The sequence below is a fragment of the Mesitornis unicolor genome, unplaced genomic scaffold (genome assembly GCF_000695765.1).
Source record: "Mesitornis unicolor isolate BGI_N332 unplaced genomic scaffold, ASM69576v1 scaffold22790, whole genome shotgun sequence".
In the NCBI taxonomy this organism is placed as follows: domain Eukaryota; kingdom Metazoa; phylum Chordata; class Aves; order Mesitornithiformes; family Mesitornithidae; genus Mesitornis; species Mesitornis unicolor.
In genome coordinates, this window is record NW_010156539.1 from 1 (window position 1) to 10,345 (window position 10,345).

The window sequence follows — 10,345 nt, forward strand, 5'->3', positions numbered from 1 at the left end:
CTGTCTCCCTCTGGCTCTCTGCAGCGCTGCCCGGACACCTCCTGCGGGGGCTCCTGCCGCTTCTCACCGTCTTCCACCTCGAGCGGGCTGAGGGCGCGGCGCGGAGAGCAGGTGACCCCGGCGGGGATGGCGACAAAATCTTGGGCGGGAGGGACGAGCCCCCCAAAACTACTGGGGTGCACAGATCCCCACACGTAGCCGGGGGATGCCCCCCGGCTGGAGAGGCGAGGCCCACACCGGAGGAACCCTCCGTCCGGAGGGATGAACTCCTCTGGGCTGGAAATAGGAGCCCCTGGCTGGAGGGGTGAACCCCTCTTCTAAGGGGGACAGCCCTGGAGCGCAGTTCCTGCCACCCGTGTCCAAAACCTGGAGCCACGTCCTGTACCTAGGAGGGTTCACACAACAGCACAGCCCCTGCTCCAGCTCGGGTCCTTTTGAGGCCTGGCAAAACCTGCTGTTTTTAAACTCCTGTCCATTAAAAGGCAGTGGTCTTCCCCTTGCTGCAAAGTACTGGGTTTTTGCTCTAGGGATCTGGGTCTGCACCCCTCTGAGCTGCCCCTCATCTGCCCAGCGCCCCTGCGAGCTCCAGGGCAGGGCGCTCGGATGGGGAGAAGGGGTGAAAGTCATTATTTTTCTTTCCCAGGCCTCTCGACGCAGCCCATCTGGCGCAAGCTGTGGGACGATGTGATGAAAACCCGGCCACCCAACTTGGAGGTGAGGAAGTGCCGCTGGTGGGAGAAGGGATACAGTGCAGGCCCCCCGTTTCTGCCATCTTCCGTGAGGTTTTGCCTGCTGGTGCTGCTGGCCACCTCCAAACGATTGCTGGAGGCTTGTTTATAAGTGTTTGTAGAGCTCTGGACCAAGGCATAAGCCCAGGAGCACAACCATTTTGGGAAATGGGGTTCATGAAAGGAACTGTAGTGTACAGCCACACCTTTCGTCTCACAACAGCGAGGTTGCTGAAACAAACCCTGTATTTAGAGATGAAATTCTTAGGGAAACAGAGGATAAAAACAGTATCTTGTATCATGCTTACACCTACACTGGCAAAAAGAAAAAAAGCTGATATCTTAGAAAGCACTGGAGAAATACTTACAGAAGACAGTGAGTTTGAGGAATGGTTTGACGTAGAAAAACGGAAGCAGCTCCACTGATTCAGCGTCGCTAAAGAATCGTTAACAGCCAACTTAATCACAGCCTATAAAGAGATGCTCAGGAAGAACATTGCTGCTGATGTGGTTTTTAACAGGCAAAACTCTGGTTTAGCTTCAAACCACTGAATATGTTTAAGTTAGGCCAGAAGCAGGATGACGAGAGTGATGGGAGTAACTCCATGTTTCAGCAAAAAAAGAAGGATGTTGAGAACTAGACAGGTAGCCTCAGTTGTGCCAGCAGGAGGATTTTTGGACACCACACTTACCAGGTTAGCAGGTAGCAATGATTTAACTTAAAAAGAAGGAGAGCAGTTGTGGCTGACCTCTTGTCAATACGGCCCTGTTGTTCAATCGCAGAGCGTAACCTGCTGGAGGAAGAAGTTCCTTGAAACGTTCTTCTCCAACGTTCTTCACGGTGTCTTGGATGTCTCCTCTGACTGGCGTCTCAACGACCGTGACTTCTCGCCGCTGCTGCACAGCTCCCCGCACGTTTCCCAGCTCACCCTCTGCAACATGCTGCAGGGCGCGGTGGAGCTCACTGCCGAGCACAACCGGCGAGTCCTCGAAAACCTGGCTGGCTCCCTGCGCACCCTGAAGTTCCAGCACCTCCTCTCCTCCGACCGGTCCATCAGGCGTTCGCTGGTTTTACTTCTTCACCGGTTGATCCACCACGGCTCCGTGAGCCAGGTGTCCATGTATTCCTGGCCCGTTCCTGACACGGTTCTTCTCGTTCTCATTTTGAGCATGAGTGCGGGGTTTTGGCGCTCGGGAAATGCCCTCGTGTATCACAGCAGCCCATGCGGCCTTTGTAGAGAGGAAGACGAAGCCCAAAGCCTGGAGTCGGCACAAGAGCAAGCAGAAAGGGGCCGCTGCAATGAGCACGAGCAGAGTAGTGAGAACCAGAAGGGATCTCCCAGGGCCCCGGAGGAGGCTGGTGCGGAGAAGAACGGATACAGGGCTGACGCTCGCCTGAGCTGTGTCCACTCTGAACCAAGAAGGCCTCCGCGAAACCAAGCGTGCAAGGAGGCAAGCAGTGACGTGCCCTGTGACCACACCAGCACTCGGGGAGGGTCTCGTCATGTCCCAGACCAGCTGTCCTGTCAGCCTGTTCTTCGAAAGACGCGCCGGCGGCTGAAATCCGCAGTGGGGAAGAAGCGCCGCTGCCTCGGACGAAGCGGGGCACCGTGTGCTGACCCAGAAGACCTGTATGATTTTGTTTTTACTGTTGCTAGAGAGGATAACTCAGGGTTACTCAACAAAAACAGTGTCACGGAAGGAGAAAATGTTGAGAACTGGACCAGTTCCTCCCCAGGATCTCCGTGCACTGGCCATGCCGGCTGCAAGAGAAGAGGAGGTTCTGCTGGGATCTTCTCTCTGAAAGCTGCTCGCCGCTTCCGAAGCGTGTCTACGCTGGAGCTGTTCTCCATTCCTTTGACGGGGGAGATGTGTCGGACTCTGAGTAACCTGCTGAGCTCCTGGGTGTCCTTGGAAAGCTTGGTTCTGTCATACAACGGTTAGTGGCGTGAGCAGGTTGCTTCCCTCTAGCCTTGGTCTGATGATCTGACTTACTGCTCAGGTTTGCCCTGGTTTTATTTTTACTGGAATGGGCGTTCTAAGAACATTGGTACCTGATCTCAGGAATGGCATTGGCAGTGATGTTTAATGAGTGTGAGGACTTGCTTGGGGGAGAAATGAGGCCCTTCTGCCCCAGAACAGCCCCATGCCTTGAGTTTAAACACCATCCAGAGGGCAAAGGGGAGAGCCAGATCTCCATCTCCTGTACACGCAGTCTAGCTTAAGAACATACAGATAAAGCAGTCTGTGAGTTTACCCTTTGACGTAGGTTGCTTGGCTGTTGGCGCAGCTCCGGCTGCGTGTGTCGGTGTAGGCACAGGCACCGCTGACATCTCTCTGTCCAATGCTGTTCCAGGCTTGGGCGCCAACATCTCCTGCATCCTGTCTGGGCTCCAGGCCCTCTCCTGCCGCTCGGACTGCCGCCTCCGCGTGGTGCGCCTGAGCGACGTCTTCTCCCACGTGCTCTGCCTGGAGCTCGTTCGCCGCATCCTGAGCGCCTTTCCCCAGCTCCACACGCTCTCGGTCAGCTTCGACCTCAAAAACCAGCTGGAGGGGAACAGGCCAGAGGGGAATCCAAGCTGCAGTGAGGCAGAAATCCCAGGTAGGAAACAGATTCTGAGTGATGACCAGGGTGTGGCAAGAAGGTAGAGCAGTAAAAGCTTGGCACGGAGATGTGAACTCTACGCTGTTACAGTGGTGTGTGATTAAGCAATTACAGCCTCACCTTTCTGATTGAGATGCTGTAGCAGTTTGTCATTTCCAGCTTGTGACGCGCTCTGCGGAGCCTGAGTCTTGGAGAGAGCATTTTATTGCTTTATGCAACCATCAGCTTTGTAGAGGGCGAGCTGTAACCTGCTAGTAGTGCCTGTCCACACAGTCCACGGGGCACATGTCCCACCAGATCTGTAAATTGCTTTCTCCATCCCATTGACTGTGAGGCTCTAAACCTTACATGGACCCTGAAGCAGAGGGAAAGCATCTCTTGATCATCACAGCACCACAGGTGATGGCAAAGCACTGGCCAAGCCTCTGGATTAGTCTGGGAGCTATAGCAGTGTTTTCAGCTCACAGGTCTTGTTGCCCTTGCATTATTACTAGAAAAGCAGTAAGCAAAGCTTGAGCAAGTCTGGAGTGGGGTCTGGGAAGAGCTGTGCTCTGGGAAGGCACCGACTGGTTTGTGCATAAAGGGCAACCTCTTCTCAAGTGTTGTTTCACTGCCAGAACGCAGCAGAAATTGGTGGCCCTGTGGCCTGGCAGGAGTCCTGAAAGGAGCCTTCAGTGATTTGCATCACCACAGGGCTGAGTTGCCATAGAGCTCTGTGAGGCAGGACGTGTCCCATAGGCACTTCCTGCCAACCTAAATGATTGATAGTCGTGGCAGGCACTTGGACATCTTGCTTAAGGACCTAGTGGTGGTGAAGACGGGCACTCCAGACTAAGCTCTTTCATCGTCGTTTTTCTTCCCTCAGAGAGCTGCCTGGAGCAGCTGGAGATCCGATTCCCCAGGGAGCCTCTGCACACCGTGTTCCTGCTGCCAGTGCTCAAGGCGTCAAAGTCCCTCCAGCAGTTGTCCCTTGACAGCGCCACGCTGCCCAATTCTCAGGAGCTTGGGCTCCTTTTGGAGGCACTCAGAGGTACTCTGCTAACCTGTAGGTAGCATCACTGTGACACACAGTAGCTTTCTTGCTATGATCTTCCATCCTTTAGCATGAAGCCAGCTTAGGTGGGTTCATTTCTTCAGTGTGGACATCCCTGAAATCTCCCAAGGAAAGGAAATGGGTGTCAGCCATTCCACTTTCTGTGCTGAGCATGTGAATGATCCTGCACAGCAGGTTGGTTCCTTTTTAATTACCCACAATCCAGCACAAATTATCCACAGTCCAATTCAGTTTCTGGGCGTTAGCTTGTATTTGGGTTAGGGTCTTTTTATCTCAGGGATGTACAGTACTTTACCTGAGATCTTGTTTTGCTTCTAGAGTGTAATCCAAATTTGAAGAAACTGAGCTTTCATGATGTGAACCTGGCTGAGCACCAGAAAGAAGTTCTGCTTTTGCTTCAGGATCCTGTCCTGCAAGGTACAGCAGACTCCTGGGTGGAGTTTGGAAAGGTGCTGCAGGTGGCTGCTTTTGTCTGACGTTTAAGAGGTGATCTAGGATGTAAAAGGTTTAGCTCCAGTCCCTGGAGCAGATCTGTAGCTGTTGGCAGAGTGGGAACATGTCCAGTTCTTTGTGTAAGCAGGGCGGAGAGAGGAGCAGCTGCAAAGCTGGTGTGTGCTGCAGAGAACAGTTCATGGTCTTGGCCGTAAACCAAAGATTTTTAACCTGCAGAGCACATCAGCCTTTAACTGGGTCAGCTGGCAAAGCCACTTCCCTGGGTGTAATCTCTGCTCTCTTCCTGTGGCAGAGCCGTGGTGCTGTTGCATGCAATCCACTGCTGGGGAAGCTTTGTTCTTGCATAGGGCTTAGGGGCTGGAGCTGCCTGCGGGATGTTAATTATGGAGTAACGAAGCGCACAGGGAGTACTGACTCGTACCATCAAATCATTCCTTCCATAGAAATCACGTTTTCCTTCTGCCGGCTTTTTGAAAGCTCTACTGCTGCGTTTTTGTCAGAAATAATCAATACAGTGAAACGAAATTCATCTTTGAAGAGCCTCAAACTGCCTGGGAATCGACTTGGTGCGTACTGGGAACGTTGCTATGGGGCCTTATCTTAGAGAGAATTTCAGGGTTGGCATTAGGAGCGTTGCTAGCTGGTGACCTCTGTGCTGAACTTAACAAATGCATGAACAGAATGGATTTAGCTCACAAAATAAAGCGCATCAAGTTCATTTCTTTTAAAGGCAGAATGTCAGTTGTGTTCAGCAGTGTACCAAGAGCCAGGGTGCTGCACAGGCATTAAGGTTGCTTTTCTCTGCAGCAAAAGCAAGTATCAGCAGGACTCCAGATCTGACTGAACACTGATCTGCTTCAGACTCTTTAATAGGAACAGATCCAGCAGCAGAGGTACTGCCTCTCATCCAGAGGCACAGGCTTCGCCTAAGTTTGGGCATTTTATGCCTTAAAAGCTGTTTGCAGCTACTGGAGGGATGGAAACAAGTAAAGGAAGGGGGTGTGGCAAAGAAGTGGAACTGTGAATTTACAGAAATGAGTGATAGGCTTCTTGGATCACAGGCCATGTAGAAACGTTTGAGAAATGAATCTCAGGTAAATCCAGGATATAATTTTATTTTCTTTTAATGAAATGGGAAAGCTTGGGATCACCTGAAATACACTTCTAAGGTTTGTGTTTAACCTTGTGGGTTTGGCCATTTTTAAAATAAAGCTGCGTATTGACTTCTCAGGAAAAAATGATTTTTCTAGTGACAAACTGCGCTATCAGCAAATGTTTCCATTGCCCTGAACATTGCTCTGGAGGGTGAACTCTCTTTAGGCCATTGAAGGGGCCAACTGAGAGTGCAGAGATGAGCCTTTTATGCTGCATGCCCATGCTCACAGCCTCCTTTTGGCACTATTATCCCAGCCCTGTGGCCATTTAAATATTTAATATGGTTCCCAGTTTGCATCCAACACCATTTCTCCTCTCTTAGGGAATCACAGGCTGGTTGCCCTCGCAGATGTTTTCTCTGAAGATTCTTCCTCTTCTCTTTGCCAGCTGGATGTCAGGTATTCTGCTGCTCTAAATACACTCAATTTCTTGTTTTGGGAGGGCCAGAGCTGAACTGGGCTCAGACAGCAGGAGTCTGAGAATGGTTTTGTTCCTTCCTCAAGGCAGTGTGACCAAGAAAAGCTTAGAGAATGTGCAGTGGGCACATACAACCTCAGCGACCTCCAGCATCTCTGAGGCCTCTCACTGTCCCTTTTATAAATGAGTCAAGCTCCATCTTCAAAGTAGCTTTGGAGGCTGCTACAAGTCCTTCCTTCACTGTAGGTTAGAACTTATGTCCCTATGTACACATATTCTTAGGCATCAGTGTGAATAGCTCTGTTTGCACTTTTCCAGCATATGGAGAGCACTGTTGTTGCCCCAGCAGATCCTAGGAGTGCCTCTGCATTCCTTTCATCATCTTTGGTCTTCACCCTGAACTGCTGCTTTTTTTCTGAGCCTGAATGGCCATAAACATAGCCACATGGAGGGTAGCATTTCTGCAATACTAGTGATTCTTCTGCTTGATTATCCCCTTCTTTACATCCTAATAGCTCAGGTTGCTGAGAGAACACAGGCTTGACTACTTATTTAACCATGGCAGCAGCCTTGAATTTTGAATCTCTATCTGCACCTGACTGTAACTGTGCTTCTCACAAGATTAGGTCCAGCATGCAGCTTCATATTCATTTACACATTATGCAGGAGAAATTACCTTTTAAACACCTAGAAACTCTCGAACCTGACACGTGCTTTCCAGCTTTTCCTCAGAAAATAAATGATCACTTACTGCTGAGGTTTGCACTGGGACCTGTTGTCTGGGCCAGGCCCCTTAGTCCAGGGAGCTGACAGTTGCTGTAAGACTGAAGTGCTCCTGGCACTGCTTAGCCAGCAGCTTGGGGCCAAAGAGATGTTAAGGCCACATCTCGGTCTGCTTAACTCACTAGTAAAGGGGTAAGAGTAAGTTTAACTTGTCAGTGGTTATCACTGTAGTTTTAAAAAGCTTCCAGCCCATCTTAATGCTGTGCTTCAGTTTTGTTTTTCATCAAAACTAATGGACCACTCCCACTTTGTACTGAAGAAAGTTGTACTTTGCATTGGAACATCCTCAAGTGCCTGCACTGGCAGTTACTAGAAGGGACTGTAAGTTATACTGCTCAAATTATAGCCTAGACTCTTAATGACTTTTTTTTTGTCCTCCTTTTCCTGGAAAGTTCAAACTGCATCAAACCCGATGGGCTCCTGGAATTCACAAAGAAGCTGGAAGGCCACATCCAGCGGAGAGGGGGACAGATTCCATTCACACACCTCCGTCTCTTCCAAAATTGGCTAGACCAGGATGCTGAAACAGCTCAAGAAGCACTTCGGCGTCTCAAAGCTGTGTGCAGTGTGGTCAATGACTCATGGGACTCCTCCCAGGCTTTTGCTGACTACATCAGTGTCATGTGATGGGCACAGGAGCAGAAGAAGACTCATGAGCTGGAACTAACAGTTCAGTCACTGGCCCGTGAGATTCATTTCACAGCACAGGTGGGGTTTTCTTCCCCTGGTTATGCAGCATGCAGTTCCTGTCACTTCTCTGTTCCTTTGAAGGGGTACCACAGTGAAGTGACACAGGGTCAACAACTGTAATTCCAGCTGATTTCACTCTTACCATCTTTTAAACTTAAAATATTTTAAATGAGACCAATACCAAATGGGCTTCTGTGACTTCCTGCAGATCGCTGGAGAACAAGTTATTTCACTGGGTGTTACAGATGTCATGTTGTTTCAGCCAGTGTCTCATCAATAACTATCTCCATCACTGGAGAGACTCAAAAGCCATCTGGCTGTGGGCCTTGGCAGCCAGCTCTAGGTGACCTTGCTTTTGAGCAGGGGTGTTGGGACAGCATCACCTTGAGGTCCCTTCAAACTTCAACCATTCTGTGACTGGTGAAATAAGAACTCTTTCCACTTAAGTAGAGTAAAAGAGAAGCTAAAGGTCAACACTGGGGGTGCTTTTAATATTTGGAAAATTACTTCATAAAAGAAAATTCTTCATGTACCAAGTAGCCTGCTGTTTATTTGCAGTCATTTATCAAGGTGTCTGGGACAAGAATTCTTCTTGCCCTGTTCCAGTGTCTGCAGTCCTTTTACAGAGGTTTTGACTAGTTTGTTCTTTTATAACACTTTTATAATAAAAATATAGTTAAGACCCATAATGTACCAAAGTGTCAGTTTCATTACTGGTTTGTAATGGGATCTGATTAAAACACTGCTAGATCAGGGGATCCTGCCCATAACACAGCAAGTGCTTTTAGAAATGGAGTTGAGCCTGATTTCCTACTGTATCCTGATCCTTCAGGCCAGATGTTCAACATACAAGCTGAAGTTTTTTTCCCCTTGTACAGATCTTGTTCCCGAGTATTCAGCAAGGTTCCTATTTCACAACAGAAATGGATCCTACAAACTTCTGATTAGCAGTTGTAAGCCATAGCTGTCAAGGAAAAAAAACACCACTATGCGCGCCCAAGTGCTCTAAAACTGCAGGCTTAACTTAAACTTGAGGGCAGAACTTGGCCGAGTAGAAGGCACAGCCACCAACAGCATGAGAACCAGTGCTGAACCTGATCAAGTGCACAAGCTCCAGTTATTCCCTGTTCCTACAAAGCTCTTTTTCAGGCACACAACACAACAGCAGAGAAAAAGCCATGGACTCCTTGCTGTTGCTGTAGACTGACCAACACCAAGGGCCTTCCAGCCTCACAGAAACCACGCTCTTCTGCTCTTCTATAGCCACACAACAATCCAGCATGTACTGCTGCCCACTGCCCCTTTCCTTGAAAGGGATTAAAGCTGGGTGGACTGCCACAGCAGCCTGCCCTTGCCCCCACAGGGGACAGTAACCTGTTAGGGAATCCCTCGCTGCTCTTCATGGGAGTGGTGATGAAAAGTGAAGGTGACAGCAGCATCCCATGCAGCCTTCAGCACCGAGTCCTGCAGCCCCCGCTTATCAGCACAGTGGTTCCACTGGGAGAGGTCAGAGGTACAGTCAGACCCTTCAGGAGGGGGCCGGACCTGGTGGCCGTTCACACAGCGGCGACACTTGATCCTGCAACAGAGTCAGCACAAGGTCAGCACAACATTCCTCCACTTTAGTGTTGTTCAAAAATGCAGCCCAGTAACATTTGGATCAGCTCTCCTTCCCCTGCAACACTGACTGGCAACTGTCTTTTCAGTCAGCTGTAATTCCTACCATGTTTCATTTTAACACAAAACCAACTTCTGACATGTGCAACGGATAAGGAATGACTCCCACACATTTTGGAAACCCTGGGGTTGTTTCTAATGGCATTCCCCCTCCATGTGTAGCCACACGGGAATGGTCCAGCAGGACCCAGAGGAAGTTCAGACGTTTCCTCTGACAAGTGAGGGATATTGCTTAGAGCAGATCTCGAGTGAACACCCTCAACTGCAAACACCTTCTTAGCACTGCATTAGGCTCTTCAAGAGAGCACACTGCTCCAAACCACTACATCCTGGCTCCCACCACAGCGACCAGGTTGTGCTCAGGCTCTTTTGGAGATGCCCTAATGAGCTGCCACATAACACAGAGCAGCAGCAGCCCTGCCAGCAAGGCTTGTTGCCAGGCAGACAAAATACCTACACAGATCTAAGCTCTGAGTCAGCTTAAAACTAATCCTCTTCACTTCTTGCCTGAACTAAGAGTCTTAACTTTCCCTGTGAAGCATTTTCCTGCACTCCCTGTCCTCTTTCTGGTAGCTTCAATACCACAGGTCTCAGGGGTAGGGAAGAAGGGCAGACAATGGAGAAAAAGGATCCTTTCAGGCCCCAGCACAGCACTTGAGTTGGCCTCATGAATTCTTAGTAGATGGAGCAGCCCTAGCAGTGGAAGCAGCTCATGTGGAGATCACTGCCACCAGGAAGAGAGCAGCAAGGAAGAACCATGTTAAGCTCCACCAATTTGAACCG

At 49.7% G+C, this 10,345-nt stretch overlaps 2 protein-coding genes across 2 annotated transcripts in view; one reads left to right on the plus strand and one right to left on the minus strand.

Moving 5' to 3' along the window:
• Positions 1-20: 20 nt before the first annotated feature.
• LRRC41 (leucine rich repeat containing 41) lies at positions 21-7,822 on the plus strand (the record flags this gene model as incomplete). The annotated part of the gene is made up of 9 exons (XM_010193523.1): positions 21-111; positions 644-714; positions 1,512-2,667; positions 3,085-3,330; positions 4,199-4,363; positions 4,706-4,804; positions 5,284-5,406; positions 6,318-6,393; positions 7,588-7,822. Coding segments are annotated over 9 exons (2,262 nt in total), but the record flags the coding sequence as incomplete, so codon positions are not given.
• Positions 7,823-8,882: 1,060 nt separating this feature from the next.
• Positions 8,883-10,345, minus strand: part of RAD54L (RAD54-like (S. cerevisiae)) — a gene marked incomplete at its 5' end in the record, with an annotated part of 17,967 nt that continues 16,504 nt past the window's right edge. The window contains one exon of the mRNA XM_010193533.1: positions 8,883-9,464. Coding sequence (XP_010191835.1) covers positions 9,263-9,464 — 202 coding nt within the window. The remainder of the gene's footprint in view (positions 9,465-10,345) is intronic.